The sequence below is a fragment of the Benincasa hispida genome, chromosome 2, assembly GCF_027475165.1.
Source record: "Benincasa hispida cultivar pf3 chromosome 2, pf3_genome.v1.1, whole genome shotgun sequence".
Classification (NCBI taxonomy): Eukaryota; Viridiplantae; Streptophyta; class Magnoliopsida; order Cucurbitales; family Cucurbitaceae; genus Benincasa; species Benincasa hispida.
This window is the reverse complement of record NC_143479.1, coordinates 62,326,368-62,342,611: the sequence shown is the minus strand read 5'-3', so window position 1 is coordinate 62,342,611 and position 16,244 is coordinate 62,326,368. Positions and strand designations below refer to the sequence as shown.

Here is a 16,244-nt window from a genome sequence, read left to right as displayed (position 1 = left end):
TTCACGCAACATTTTCTTTTAATCCAACTCCCCTTCCCTCCAAAATATTGCAATGGACAATCAAGGATCCAAGTTCCAATTCTTCGATATATTTTACCAAATCTTCCATTTCATTATGAAAGTCATATCATCTAAAGCCCAAGAAACTGTTATTCTTGGAAACCTGGTGTCGCATGAATCAAACACTTCATCCCAAGAGCTCACAACTACCTTGAGTTTAGATCATTCTGCTTCATCTCTTACGAACGATGATCTCAAAAAATCGAAGGAATCCCAAGAGCTCATAACTACCTTGAATTCAAATCATTCTAGTTCGTCTCTCACGAACAATCATCCCAATGAACCAAAGGAGCTCGATTTGAGTAAAGAAATTGATAAGAATAATGATGGATCATTGCCTTCTACAACAAAACGAGCTCCAAAGAAAATGGTTAGTATCAATGAAACAGTTGAGGATATTGATTCTATTATGAGGGAAAGGAGGAAGAAAAAAGGAACAAAGAAGTCAAAATCCTTCGATTTTGATAATGGATATGATGCTTCCTTAAAGCCTACTCGCTCCATTCTCAAGGTTGGCTCAATAAAAGATAGCTCAGATTTATCAAAAGGTATTTGAATCGTGTTGGGTAGACCTAATAACAAAGTTGTACTTTACAATTTAATATTAAATCATGAATAAATGTCTAATGCTTCTGACCATAAACGTTAAAGAAACATTATTCATTGTTGCAAGATAAGGAAATGATCAATTGAATTCATAACTTTCCTTGGGTTCGGTTCTCGTTGAGTTATAAAATTCAGTTGCCAATGTTTAAAATGTCGATGCTAATAGAATCGTGAGGCCACAATTTTATGAAAATGTCAATCGAAGTATCGATACAATGTCCATTTCTAAAAAAAATATATAAAAACTAAATAAATTAAGTAAATATATAAATATTTTATTATTTAAACAACTTACTCTGTTTATCATTTATATAATATATTCATGATTGGCTTTTTGTTTATTTATTTATTTTTTTTGTTAATTTACAAATTTGGTTCTTATGATTTGGAGAAAGTATTTAGTCTCTATGCTTTATAATTAGAATTTACGGTATGATAAAATCTTCCTCTATTTATGAAGGTTTATCAAACCATAGGGACTATTTATGAGCTTTATCAAACCGCAAGTCTAAATTTTAACTCTTAAAACCATTCGAAACTAAATTCTAATTTTTTACTAATTTGTAGTTTAACCATTATTTTTATGTTTATGAATTCTTTTATAGAATAATATATGAAAATGTTGATTCACTCTTATCGATGAGAATTAAGACTCATCTGTGGAAATGTTGATATGGAAATATCGATAGAAATGTCGACAGGTTAATAAAAATTTAATACCATCTAGTTGCTTAATAGTTAATCCATTAATTACATGAACATATTTAGAAAAAAAGTGGCGATGTAGAGGTTGGGTTTATTTAGGCTAAAATTGTTGTAAGGTCTATCTATTGATTTCATAATATTAAATTTTCATCGACATGTCGATATTTTCATGTTTACATGGTTCGATATCGACATTTGTATCGTAAAAAAAATCCATTAAACGTAAAAAGTAGTCAACAAAATGTCACTTACGTAAATATAATATAAATAATAGATATATTAACTTTTTAAAAATCATAAATGTCTACTAATTTAATTTTTTTTTAATTTTTGTTTTTATGAAAATTCAAAATATTTAAAATCAATTTGTTATAATTTGATTTGTAGAAAATTAAATTAAAATTGAATATTAATTTGATAAATAATTAACTAAAAAAATTAGTTAATTAATTAATTTGAAATTAATTCAATATCAAATATTAAATTAATAAAACACCTAATTCAAAATAAACCACTAAAATATTTATATCATATTTAAATATTTTCATCTCTAAAAAAACTTTGTGTTTAATTCGATAATTAAAAATTAATTATATCTAATACAATAATAAATCGAATTTGAATATTTCAAATTCTCTCAACATGCTATTCTAAGGTTTAATCCATTTATGAGCTAGTAGAGAGATCTAATGGACCTACAGATCATGAGTTATAATGATTTGAGATTAACTAGTCAAACTCTTTTAATCGAATCATTCAATATTTGTTAACTACAGGGACACTCCACTAAAGCCCAGTAGTTGCACTCTCCTTACTTTAAATATATTTCTATCCACTTGATTTAACCATAATCAGTAAGTCGATCCTTCAAGGGTCGTTCATATTTACAGTTGGGTCAAAATTATCGTTTTACCCCTATAATACATCTTGTTCCTTAAGTCTCCACTGATCCACTAATGAACAATTGATTTATGGTCCTACTAATAAACCGAGTCCCTTTCAGTCATAGAGAGGGCATGGCCCCTTTGTTTAAGACTAGGAGCCAGTACTTAAGGGAACAACCTATTTGTTAATCCTAAAATGGGTAGGAGTGAATTCCATCTCGCGGGACTATGTTCCCAGCTATCTACCTGGTCTTACTTCTAAAATGGGAGGCTTATTGAGCGGCGATGTTGAGCCACTCTCACCCATGCAGATTAAAAGATAATCTCAAATAAATAGGAGTTCATAGTTAGCTTAGGATTGAGATCTAGTTGCCTTAGGTCATCGAATTGAAATAGCCAGTTCTAACAGTAAACAGTGTTATAAAGAAAAGTGACTCTTTCGTGGTCTGGTCTTATGCAAACATCTTTTGCATAGGATGCCTCCACTCGCATGCCTCACATAAACGACTTTGGGATCACATCGTTTGTATCTAATACAAGCATCCATAGTGTCCCCCAGGATAAGGTATCCAACCCTATCCTTATACTTATAGACCATTTTGGCTATATACTCAAAGCCAGATCCTTTTTTATGTCTCCATATAAGGTTCAAGTATTCATATTATAGCCAGGGGTTCGTTAGTTTCTTGGATTTAGGTTTTACAAGTAAAACTTACATATTCAATAACAGTTTTATTGAATAAATCTCAATAACATCTTTATTGTAAATAGAATATGTTTAATATTAAATTGCGAGTTTTAGGACATACAACCCAACAAACACCCACTTGGACTAAAATTCTAGTGGGTTTTTACATATATACAATTATATACAATGTTGAGTATGAGAGAATAAATAAATACAATAAACTAGGGCATCTATATACCCATGAATTCTTCTACTTGCCCTATATTTATGAAGCTCGTAGTCCTAGTCCGATTAGGTGACCTTCAAACACTTTAATCGTGAGGGTCTTTGTAAATGGATTAGCTAAATTGTCTTCGGAGGCTATTTGCATGACAATCACGTCTCCTTAGTGTACAATCTCCCTGATGAGATGGTACTTGTGCTCGATGTGTTTTCCGTGCTTATGGCTTCTTGGTTCTTTTGAGTTAGAAATTGCTCCACTGTTATCACAATAAAGGGTGATTGGTAGATGCATATTTGGAACTATTTTCAAATTGGTCAAGAACTTTCTAAGCCATATTGCTTCTTTGGCTGCTTCACATGCAACTACATATTCTGCTTCCATGGTGAAGTCAACAATACAACTTTACTTTATACTCCTCCATACTATAGATCATTCATTTAGAGTGAATACTAATCCCAAAGTAGATTTCCTGGAATCCACATCGGTCTGAAAATCAGAATCAATGTATCTAGTAAGGATCAGATCTTTAGAACCATACACGAACATATAGTTTCTCGTTCTCCGAAGACACTTGAGGATATTTTTAATGGTAGTCCAATGACTATATCTAGGAATGAACTGAAATCTGCTGACTATTCCAACCACATAGCATATCTCTAGACGTATACACAACATGGCATTCATCAAACTCCTGACTGCTGATGCATAAGGAATTATTTTCATAGCCTCAACTTCTTGAGGTGTTTTAGGATACTATTCCTTAAGACAGATGAACTCCATGTCGAAAAGGTAATAAACCTCTTTTGAAATTTTGCATTTTATATCTAGACAACTTCTTACCTATATAAAATGCTTGAGATAATGCTAGAGTTCTATTCTTGCGATTCTGAATTCTTTGGATTTCAAAAACATATTGTGCATCTCCTAAATCTTTCATTTGAAATTGCGAAGCTAGTCATCTCTTAACGTTAACAAAAAAAAACCTACTCATTCCCAATGAGTAGGATATCATCAACATATAGTACTAGAAAAGCTATAGTCTTGTTGGCAATTTTCTTGTAAACACAAGGTTCATCAACATTTTGTTCAAAGCTATAAGATTCTATTGCAATATCAAATCTTATATTCCAGGATCGAGATGCTTGGTTTTAACCCATAAATGGATCTTTTAAGCTTTCAAACCTTTTGCTGTTGACCCTGTTCAATGAACCCCTTTAGTTGAGACATGTAGATACTCTCTTCAAGATAACCATTCAGAAAGGCCATTTTGACATCCATTTTCCATATTTCATAATCATAGCAGCATGGATAAGAGTATTCTAATAGACTTGATCATGACAACTGGAGAGAAGGTTTCTTCATAGTCCACCCCCTCTCTTTGGGTAAATTCTTTTGCCATGAATCTAGCTTTGTAGGTATGTACCTTACTAGCTTGGTCTTGTTTTCTCTTGTAGATCCATTTGCAACCAATAGGTTTTACCCCATCTAATTGATTTACAAGTTCCCAGATTGGATTGAAGTACATAGACTCTATTTCAAGGTCCATTTATTTTATCCATTGGTCTCGATTTACATCTTCCATTGATTGTTTAAAAGTCAATGGATCCTTCAAGTCATCATCAAGTATGAAGACTTGAGTTTCTGCCAAACCCATGTACCGATTAGGCTATTGAACAACCCTCCCACTACGTCGAGGCATACTCAATTCTTGAGAAGGATGTGGTAGACCAGTTGTATCAACAACTTTTGTTGAAAACAACTCTTGTTGAAGGACCAGCCTAATAAACTCTTTAATTAAATTACCCAACATCCATTAACTGTCGGTCATTCCACTAAAGACCGACAGTTGCACTCTTCGCACTATAGATAAATTTCTGTATCCATTGGATATAACCAATCAACAGTGAGATGACCCTTCACAAATTGTTCGTAAGTATAGTTGGGCCAAAATTACCATTTTGCCCCTATAGTTACATCTAACTTCTTAAGTACCACCAATTCCTCTAACATAAGTCATAGTCCAACTATGACTAAGTCCCTCTCGGGCCAGGAGAGGTGTGACCACTATGTTCAAGTCCCAAAATCAGCCCTTAAGAGAGCAATTTATCTACTTGCCCCATCATCGGGGAAGGAGTAAATTCTATCTTGTTTAGGCTTATTAAGTCAGACGAATCCCCAAAATGGTAGGCTTATTAAGTTGGCAATCTGGCCACTCTCACCTATACAAATCAAAGGACCGCCTTCATAAGCAGGAGTTCACAACTCATTCAGGATTCAGGTAAGTCAGTCTCTACATTATTAACGACGTTATATAATGAGACTAACTATTTCATGGTCCGGTCTTATACAAACTCTTTGTATAGGACATCTCTGCTCACGTGTCTCTACATGAATGATTAGGATCAGATCATTGTAGCACTTTACAACACTTGTAACACCTACAAAGCAGGTCGTATCCGTAGTGTCACTAGGATAAGGTATCCAACCTTATCCATCTACTACAGACTGTTTAGGTTATTATTTAAACAAGGTCCACCTGTATATCTCTACATACTTGTTTAAATTACATAAAATAACTTAGGATCTTTAGTTTATTGGATTGAATATATGCTTATAAAATAATAATTATTTTATTAATAACAACTTGTTTATACAATGTTTACAAACTACGAGATTACAAGAGATTTAGGACACCAAGTCTCCACTGATCCACTAATGAATAATTGGTTTATAATCCTGGCAATAAACCGAATCCTTCTCAGTTATAGAGAGGTTCGGGCTCCTTTGTTCAAGACTAGGGGTCAGCACTTAAGAGAATAACCTATCTGCTAACCCTAAAATGAGTAGGAGTGAATTCCATCTTGCATGACTATATCCCAAATGTTGGGTTGTATGTTCTAAAACTCGCAGTTTGTAAAATTAAACATATTCTATTTGCAATATAGATGTTATTAAGGTTTTATTCAATAAAACTGTTATTGAATAGGTAAATTGCACTAAATCCAATCGATTAAGATTCATGACTGTTACATTAGTACTTGGACTTTATGTGGAGACTTCGTTCCTGAGGCCGAATCTTGATGGAACTGCTTTGAAGACGAGGCAACATTTGCCTCACCTCCCATCCTCTTCTTACTTTTCAGTAAGGATTGGTATGTCTGCAACTCGTTGAGGAGAGTTGTAAGAGTATAGTCCACTTTGTTTAGAATCGCATTGCTGACAAAGTGCAGGAAGTTTTTCGGCAACGAATGCAGGATAATGCTAACATGGTAATTTTAAACTCTATGGCTTAAATTGTGACGTACTAAAAATTTAATAATGATTATTACAATTGACTAAATCACAACTTCAATGAAATTACAAACACACTGGTGATGTTTTAAAATTTTGAGTTTAGTTTTAAGAATGTTATCATAATTCTATAAGAGACGATCATATACTTATTCAATAATATTATATTTAAATAAATGCATAAAAATTAATGATAAATTCGATTTATCAAAACTAAATTGTGTGCTCATTTACCCAAGCATAATTGTTATATCATTTATCAAAACGTCAGTGACGCAAAAACTACTAAACTAGATCATATGTTTAATCTATTACTATATTAAAAGGGACAAAATAGGAAGAATCTTTAACACTTCATTTTATCCTTCATATTTAGGTATATATTCTTATTTTGCCTTCAACTTCTGTTTAATAGCAACTCAGGATACACCTTTTCACTCAAGCATGAATAACTACCTAAAAGTCTACAATACAATTTTTTACATGAAAAATGTAAGAAGGTATGTCATCTATATTTTTTTTTAGTTTCGATTTTTCATCTTTTCAAGCGTATTCTAATGAATCTTGTATTGGAATGCCTCAATGTATCAATCCTTCCGATGGAAATCTATGGTAGAACACATTTTTAAGTGAAAAATGCAAAATGTATGCCATCTATAGTTTTTATTTTTTTCTTATTTTTCATCTATTTTCAATTTTTCACATGAGACGGTGAAAAATGTATTAGCGATTCTATCTCAGTCCTTCCAATAGAATTCTATTGTAGAATACTTTTGGTAGCGAAAAACGTAAGAATGTATGTCATCTATATTTTTTTGTTCCTATTTTTCATCTATTTTCAAATGTTCACATGAGATAGTGAAAAACATATCAATCCTCGATCTTCTCTCAATTCTTTCAGTGAAATTCTATTGTAGAACACCTTTGGTAGTGAAAAACGTAAGAATGTATGTCTCTATATTCTTTTTAGTTTCAATTTTTCATCTTTTCAAGCATATTATGATGAATCTTGCATTGGAATGCTCCATAAACATATCAATCCTTCCAATGGAATTCTATGGTAGAAGGTATGTCACTTATATTTTTTATAATTCGACTTTTTATTATTTTAAGTATATTATGATGAATCTTGCACTAAAACGTCCCATATTTTTTTTTTTTTTTTTTTATTCTGTCGGCCTCTTAATCATTGGGGATTTTTTAAAAAAGAAAAATGGACACAAATAAGATATGTCATTTACCTTTCTCTCTCTTTCTTTTCTCTATTTTCTTTTATGAGTATTTTTTCATCTTTTAATTTTATGATGTGTCTTGATTTGAAATACAATCAACAATTTTATAAATTTATTTTATTGTTTTATTTTGATATGTAAGTTTATTTGTGTTGGAAGTTGGAACAATATTGATTGTGATTTTTTTTTTTTTAATTCTTTGTGTGTCTTTCTTTAATCATTAAGAATTTTATTTTTAAGTATTGAAGTAAAATTTAGAGAGATATAGTTGAGTTTGTTTATTATTTTTATATTCTATGAACATTCAAATTTTGAAAACAAGATATTATATCTAAATAATTTTATTTATTCGAGAAATTCAATTTATTTTGATATACATTTATTTTTAATCACTATTTTTTTTTTCAAAATTTGAAATGTATTGTCAAATGAGGTGTCATCCATTTTTTTTCTTTCTTTTCTTTTACTTTTTAGTATCGTTTTACATCTATTGTTTATTGAAATGTGTTCTTTTTTAGGATTGTTTCTTTTCTTTTTTTTTTTTTTCAATATTTTAAATGTATTGCATATTTTCCCATATGCCCTTGTTTTTCCCCCTGGTTTAAGACAGAAGAATTGAGGGGATTAATGAGCAAAGAATGTTTTTTTTAAAAAAAAAAACTTTTTTATTGCATTACATGAAAAAAAAAAATATAGACGTGAGAAAGGAAACTAAACTTTTTTTTTTCATTGTTGGTTTATTTGATCCTTTTTCTATTCAAATTGTGAAACTTTTTCTAACACATGATTTAAATGTTGAACTTGCATATGAGCATTTTGAAATGCGTTGAATCTGTTTATTGGTGCTTCGAACAACCAAATACAGACCTCCGAAACCTATTCAAAATTCGTATTCAGCATATTTATTTATTTGTAGTTATTTACGATTATGACCTTAGGGTTTAGAGTAGTGCGCTATATAGAGGCGTCGTTATGATGTAATTTTTTTAAAACATTCTCTCTAATAATACAATTCTCCCTCTGTCCGTGGACGTAGCTGTTAGTGAACCATGTATATCTGTGTGTCGATCTTCTCTATCTCTACGTTCTTTTTTGTGTTCTTTAATTGTCGATTTCGTAACAAGCACCTCGATGTTTAATACATCTCGTGGGCAACAAATATATGGTCTTCAAATTTTGATTTTTTTGGTTGGAATTAGAATGTTATGGAGTTCAAATTACATGAATTCAGTTTTGTTGAAAATGAGTGAGGAAGTTATTTGAAAAAAATAATAAACAGTTAGTTGGGATTCTGTTCAAAAGGGGCAGAGAAATTATTTGAGAAAAAATAAGGAGTTGAGATTAAATAGGTACTATGTTTGTTTTTAATCACAAAAGTTTTTTCAAGATGTGAAATGTATTATAAAATAAGGTATCATCCATTTTTTTCTCTTTCTTTTCTTTTTCCTTTTCTTAGTATTGTTTTCTTTTCTTTTTCCTTTTCTTAGTATTGTTTCTTATCTATTGTGGCGTGTCTGGATTTAAAATACAATCAATAATTTTTATAAATTTGGTTTATTGTTTTATTTTGATATATACAGTTTATACTTTTTTTGTGTGTGTATTATTTTGTGTGTCTTTTCTTTAATATATTTTGAAGATTTCATGAACAACTTAAAATCAAAGAGTTTTGTTTTCACAGTCTAAATTTGGAGAAATTTAGATTGAATACACTTTGAATTTTTTTTTCCAATAGGAACTAGCTTATGTATTTAAACAAATATTTTTGTTGATATTGAATGTTTTTATTTGTAGTATTGAATCCAAATAGGTGTATCTATACAAATTTTGTTTGTTTAGTTTTAAGAAGATAAAACAATTTATTAATAACTTATATTATGTAGTTTATGTAGTTTATAACATATTATATATAACTATATCCACTATTTCTTTTATTATTTTGTAAAATCATGTTAAATGTTTACTACTTAAAATAAATGAGAGATATTTCATTCAATATTCAAATTTCATCTTTAAAATTTATGTTTTAAAAACTTTTAACCACATGCACGTGTTCTTAACTAGTAAAACTAAAAACCTCCTGAGTTCCTCTTTTCTTTTATTTCATTTCGTGTAAAGTAACTTAATATTTGGCTTTTAGATTTTATTTTCATTCTCAGAGAGGGACTTTGTCTAAGTTTATTAGTGATATAATATTAAATCTATCTTCACCTATCAGCTTAAGCTTAATACCAGAGTGTGCATTTTTGCCCTCTCTAATTAATATTCATTTTCACTCATGGGTCTTCTTCGTATTTCAAGCCCACAAACGAGGGAATTGTTAGTGATATAATATTAAATCTATCTTCACCTATCAACTTAAACTTTTAGATCAATGAGTGATTTAAGAAAGCCTAATACCTCCATTAAAGAGCTATCTTAGACCCAAAGTTAATTGCAAGAATTTTTATGAGCTTAAATGGTCTATTTACAAAGAATTGAGCCTAAGGAAGTGTTTTGGAATATTTAGGCTAAATCAAAGTCAAAACAAAGTAAACTAGAGCTTCTTTGGGCAACCAAACTTGAAGATGGCAAAAAGACAAATGATTTTGTCTATTGCACCAAGAATCACTCTACTAAATGCTCCATGATGTTGTAAGGCCAAAGGCAAGCATCTTGACACTATCCTAAAGCCTAACGCTTTTATGAAGATGAAGGATCAGCGAAGCATCGAGAAATGTTGTAGCACCCTATGAATAATGTTGCAAGTGTCACAACATTATTCTAGAGCATTTTGACGCTCTCGCTATGTCTATAAATACTTTCTTTTTGTTTTAGGTCATGGCTAGAGATTTAGTGTCACACATGGGCCAATTTTAACTAAACACAATCAAATTGTGTAGTAAAAAGATTCTTTTGAGTTCTCCATAAGGCATCCCCAAACACATTAGATGCAAACTAATTATACCAACAAAGCATACAAGTAAAAGTATTTGAAAGTTATGATCCTTGTAGGAGTTACAAATATCATGTTAACAAAATGTTAACCAAACTAAAAAAACCTAGACAAATGGCAAGATACACAAGGATCGTGTAAAAATATCAACAGATCCCCATAGCCAAACACAGCCAAGTAGTCAAATTAAGGAACCCCATCCCTAAACTCTTTTTCCTTTATGTTCTTCTTTTGCTAACTCTATTGTCACACAGCAAGTCGCCAATGAAACTACCACACCCAATCAGCACAAACAAAAAAGGGGAAAAAAAAGTTATTAAGAATCATATACCAACAAGTTTCGCTCCATCCTTCGACAGTTAGATTAGATCAGACATCCTTCTACGGTGACGAGAAAGCGTAACTCTCAAGTTTGAATCAGATGAAATTACCAATTTGCTTTGTGGCAATGGTAATGGCAATGTATCTTTTTTCGGTTCTGAGACATTGACTTGAGGAGTTTCGGTTGAGAGAGTATCGGGTTCTACATACCGCGATTTCTTATTTGATAATTGTAGGCTTGCTCTTATACGAAAATCTGAGTAACTCATGGATTGGGAACTCGAGAATTGGACAGAGCTTCTTGCTCCAAATCTCAAACTTTTCGCTCTCCCCATCACTACTTTGTTTTCCGCAGCACTTTGCCTTTGGCGACTCGCCATTGTAGAAGTCATGAAACGAGGCAAGGAATTGGAAATGATACTTTTACTTGGAATTTTAGATTTTCTTGGAGTCACAATGACTTCCTTCCGATCTTCCCCGGGCGCTATATGCTTCATCTTCGGAGTTTCGACACATGGATGATGATCGGTAGAAAGTAGTTTCTTGTTTTCACTTAGTAGAAACTCGGCTTTCTGTATTTGGTTCTTGACTTTTTGGCATTCCCCTTGAGCTTCCTTCATGTTTTCATCCAGCTCTGCAATCCTTTTCTCTCTTTGCTTCTTCAAGTCCTAAATTGAAAAGGTGAAAGGACTCACTTTCGAATAATATCAAGCAAAATCACATTTGAATTACTAAGGGTGTGTTTGGAATACACTTTCAAGTACTTCATTTAAAAAAAAAAAATCATTTTAGAAGAAATTAGAGTGTTTGATGTTTGACAACCACTCAAAATAATTTTTCAAGTGTATTTTAATCAGTTTTTATCAAAAGTATTTAAATAAAAATGAGATTTTTAAAAAACAATATTTCTTAAGTCAACCCAAATGGGCCCTAAAGCTCAGTTTGTTTCTATTTTCCTGGTTTAAAAAATTTTGTTTGTTTCCTCATAATTTTGTGGTTTTCACATCTTTTAAGAATAGATTTAAATTCTTGGCCAATTTTCAAATGCAAAAACAAGTTATAGTAACTACTTTTTATAGTTTTCAAATTTTGGCTTTTATTTTGAAAATATTTTAAAAAGTAAACAAAAGAAATAAGCTCATGGGTGAAAGTAATGTTTACAAGCTTAATTTTCATAGATCAAAAACCAAATGAATATCGAATTGGATCTAAGAAATTTGAGAGTTCTACCTCCTGTAGTTCTCGACTCGTTTCAATTGCTCGTACTCTCTTTGCAAAACTTAATGAGCATACTGTCTCTGCAACGTCTTCTTCACATGGACTTAAATGCACAAGCATTAACACCTTTGAACCGTCACCTATACGATTCGTTCAAAAGTGACTTCAGAGGATATATCTAAAAGAGGGTATGCAAAATATGGAAGGAAAATGTGTTTGTTTTCTCATTTAAAAATAAAATGAATGAAATTGCTTCTGTTGATACTTTCAATTAGTTTGAGATCATGGATTCATAACTAGATCACGAAAAGATTCAGCTTTTCCCTTTATTCCTTTCCAACATTTTCACAAGCTGAAGCAATATCTAAGGAACAATGTCATAAAGAAAATACCTAGGGAATCTTTGAGTATTTGAGTTAGCTTGCTGTTTCTGCAACCAAAGTAACAAAAAACAGAACTCAGAAGAAAAACGAGTTTCATCGGTCGAAGGGAAACACATCAAAATTTGCCGAAAAAGATACAATAAACTAACGTCACTAACAGAAAACTTGCCTGTAAGGGACATGGCCCCTCTTCCTCCTTAGAGCTGCAATAACATCACCTAAAGCTGAAAGAGAAAGATTTATCGCTCTTCCCTCGTCGAGAGTTAGACCACACGCACCAGTTTTCAACAATCTCTCACTTCCCCCAAGATCCACCATCCATAGTTTGCTTACCTCAGTTTTAGCTTTTGAAGCATCCACGCAGCGATAGATGGTGACCTTTGTTAAGCTAGATATATGAAGCTAAGAAGATAATGTAACTATCAAGCCAAAATAATCCAGAAAACAAGCTAGGGAGTACTGATTCGCTAAAAAACGCACCAGTGTGATCGGCTAGATGTTTCATTAACATTAGTCCACGAAGTAGATCGAACCCGCCTTCCCTTATTATACCACCATCTGGCTTTTTCAAAGTCGGGAATCGGGACTTCTGTTAGGCCCTCGATCTCAACGAATCCCTTTTGATCTGTTTGAATGTTGAGATTGCTGTAGTAGAGTTAGCCAATCATAGTAAGCAAATGAATAATTGGGTCACCAGTTCAATGCAATATGGATTAATTCTGGCATTTACCATCTTTCATACATTCTTGAGGCTGCTTTTGGGGCCAGCAAGTCTCTGAGACTACCCATGTAAACCTCCAACATACTCATGGAAAACGTCACAGTAGATGAAGCGCCGCTAGAGGTTTGACGAAAGAGCATCTCAAGAGCACGGGGGACTATTCCTGGCTGCTCCATTTTGCCATCCTGTTCGATTGTCACGTTTCATTAATTACCAACACTAGAGCAACAGATTTTCCTCAACATTACAACAATTTTTCCTTACTGACCATGGTATATGTCTTGCCCGTACCCGTTTGACCATAAGCTATTATACATACGTTTCGACCATCGAGAGCAGATTGGATTATTGGTTCCACCTCAGAATAGATTTCCTCTGCTCATTTTTTCAAAAATGAAGATCTAACTTTAACTACAATTCAAAGCTAAATCAAAATACACATTAATGTTAGATAAAAGCTAACCTTGGGATGCTTCTTTGGAGAAAATCTTATCAAATTCAAATTCCTTTCTAGTTCCTGACGACCGAACCCTGACCTTATCTTGTTCCAACAAAATGGGCTCACAAATTCTTCTCCGATCTGTCAGTAGGAACGGGCGAACACGACAAAACACGCGAATGCTGCCTGAAATAGAGTTGAATTATCAAGTTTATGATCTAACAAGCATCTACATTCTAGAGTTCAACACTAATTACTTCACTACCTTTAATGTCTAAAATTTTATTCAATGCTTCTCTCCGCTTTTCGTCGGATGCCCTCAGCTTCAATCTCAATTGTTCAATTTCACCTAGAGATAATTAACTCAATCCAGCCATTTATACAATGAATAACCAACAGTAATTGCAACAGTAATTACAAACGCCCTCACCTTCTAGATTCAGTATTGATTCATGGAGCTCAGCATTTTCATGCTCAGATACAATATTCACATCTGTATAAACAGATGGGAGCAGCGGCGAATCCGACGACACTGAAGTGAGAGGTATTGCATTTGAGGAATCCAAGTTTGATCCCACAGGGGATAATGATTTCATTGACTCCATAACAGTAGCAGAACACAATAAGATCTGTTCTTTTTCTTCACAAATGAACATTACTGAAGGCAAAAAACAGGAAGAACAAGAAAAAACAAAAAAAAAAAAAAACAGCTGATCCTTCTATGGAGAAATGCAGTATTCAAGAAACAAAGACCAACCCAACTTTCCTTCTAAACAGAACAGAGAAATGAAAAAATCAACAGAAATTACTCTTCAACAGAAAAATACCCAAACCAAGAATGGTTCTTCAAACAGCAAAAAGAATTACAATGAGAACAGTTCATTTCTTAGAAATACAAACATTAATCATCAAAACAAAATCTCCAAAAACAGGGGAATAGAAAATGCTTCAAACAAACATAGAACGGAATGTGAGGGTCAAAAGAGTAAAAGCAAGAGAAGTGAAAACCGGTAAAAGGAAAAACAGATTCAAATCCAAGGAAATGGGGAAGTTCTTCACAAAACCCAATATTAAAAAAGTTCGAAGAATAAGTTTAAAAAGCTACATAAGGGTTTGGGACAAGGGATTTGGAAGTACAGATAGCAAGAGAAAAAAGGAGGAAAAAAGAGAACAAGACCTAGAATAAACTCATCACAGAGAAGAAGAAGAAGAAGAATGAACAGAAAAAGAAAAAACCTAAGAAATATTGGGAATAATTAGGAAATAAAAAAGGTAGGTGGGTGAGGGAAACAGAGGTGGGTGGTGTGAGAAATTTTCAAAAGCTTTCAATAATTGAACACTCCACAAGAACTCTGATTGAAAGGTTGTGTAAAATTTCTTGCAGTTGAGGGGGACAAGAATGACCAACAAGAAAATGTTTTTTTTTTCTTTCTAAATTTCCCCCCCAAAAAAAAGTTGTTTTGTTGGAGTCTGAAGGAATCTTTTTAGTTGGTCAAGATCTATCCATTCAAGTCCTGAACTGTAAAGTTTAATTTAATAATGATAATAATAATAATAATAATTATTATTATTATTATTATTATTTTGGGTGTTTGAGTCTCTGAGTGAGGAGCGGGTGAGTGGATGGGGTAAAAGTGAAATAAAGTGAAATGATGTCCTTTTCGGTTATAATGCTTTTTTTCTGTTCCTTCTCACTCCTGAGATTTTCTCCGGAAAAAATATAAATTTATATCCTTAAATTTTGAAAATTTTAATCATTAAAGTTTAAATTAATAATTATATCAATTTTAACTCTAGATTTTTATAAATACATCAATGTACACTTGTTCGCACGAGATTTTTAGAGAAACTTGTTTTGTAGAATTGAACTTATGTTTTGTGTTGATGTAGATTTAAGGCGAATATGGTTCAATTTTTAGTATTTGATTTGTTGGGTTTTATGTCCTAAAATTCGTAGTTTGTAAACAATAAACTTATTCTGTTAATCAATAAAGATGTAGTTTGATTCAATAAAGTAGTTATTGAATATATGAATTGTTCATTTCGTTTTAGAAATAAATCTAATAAACTTAAGATTCATGACTATTACATGAGTACTTGAACTTTATGTGGAGACATAAGAGTGGATCAGGTTCGAATCAATAGTCAAAATTATCTATAGTATACGAATAAGGTTGGGTACCTTATTTTGGTAACACTATTGAAAGTCGCTCACACTGTAGTTGTTACAATTTGTTGTAAGGTGCTGCTATAAACGAAGTGATCCTGATTCATTCATGTGGTGACATGAGCGGGAGCATCCTACGCAAAGAGTTTGCATAAGATTGAACCAAGAAATAAGTCATTTTTACTTTATAACGTTGTTTACTGTTTAAGACTGTTATTTCAGAGCGATGACCTAGATAACTTGACCTTAATTCTGAGGTAACTATGAACTTCTGTTTATTCGGGATTATTCTTAGATTTGCATGGGTGAGGGTTGGCTCAACAATGCCGGTTCAATAAGCATCCCATTTCAAGGGTAAGATCGAGTAGATA

General features: G+C 32.2%; 2 protein-coding genes across 2 annotated transcripts; one reads left to right on the top strand and one right to left on the bottom strand.

Moving 5' to 3' along the window:
* The first annotated feature begins 6 nt into the window (after positions 1-6).
* Positions 7-7,227, top strand: LOC120072152 (uncharacterized). The gene is made up of 2 exons (XM_039024565.2): positions 7-608; positions 6,873-7,227. The coding sequence occupies exons 1-2, from the start codon at positions 53-55 to the stop codon at positions 6,980-6,982; spliced, it is 666 nt and encodes a 221-aa protein (XP_038880493.2). The 5' UTR covers positions 7-52; the 3' UTR covers positions 6,983-7,227.
* A 3,403-nt stretch (positions 7,228-10,630) lies between these two features.
* LOC120071271 (P-loop containing nucleoside triphosphate hydrolases superfamily protein) lies at positions 10,631-15,152 on the bottom strand. Its single transcript, XM_039023445.2, has 10 exons — positions 14,137-15,152; positions 13,972-14,055; positions 13,731-13,892; positions 13,536-13,642; positions 13,277-13,452; positions 13,027-13,191; positions 12,716-12,934; positions 12,556-12,593; positions 12,176-12,303; positions 10,631-11,613 (listed from the first exon to the last, which is right to left on the bottom strand). The coding sequence occupies exons 1-10, from the start codon at positions 14,360-14,362 to the stop codon at positions 10,984-10,986; spliced, it is 1,935 nt and encodes a 644-aa protein (XP_038879373.1). The 5' UTR covers positions 14,363-15,152; the 3' UTR covers positions 10,631-10,983.
* Positions 15,153-16,244: the final 1,092 nt, after the last annotated feature.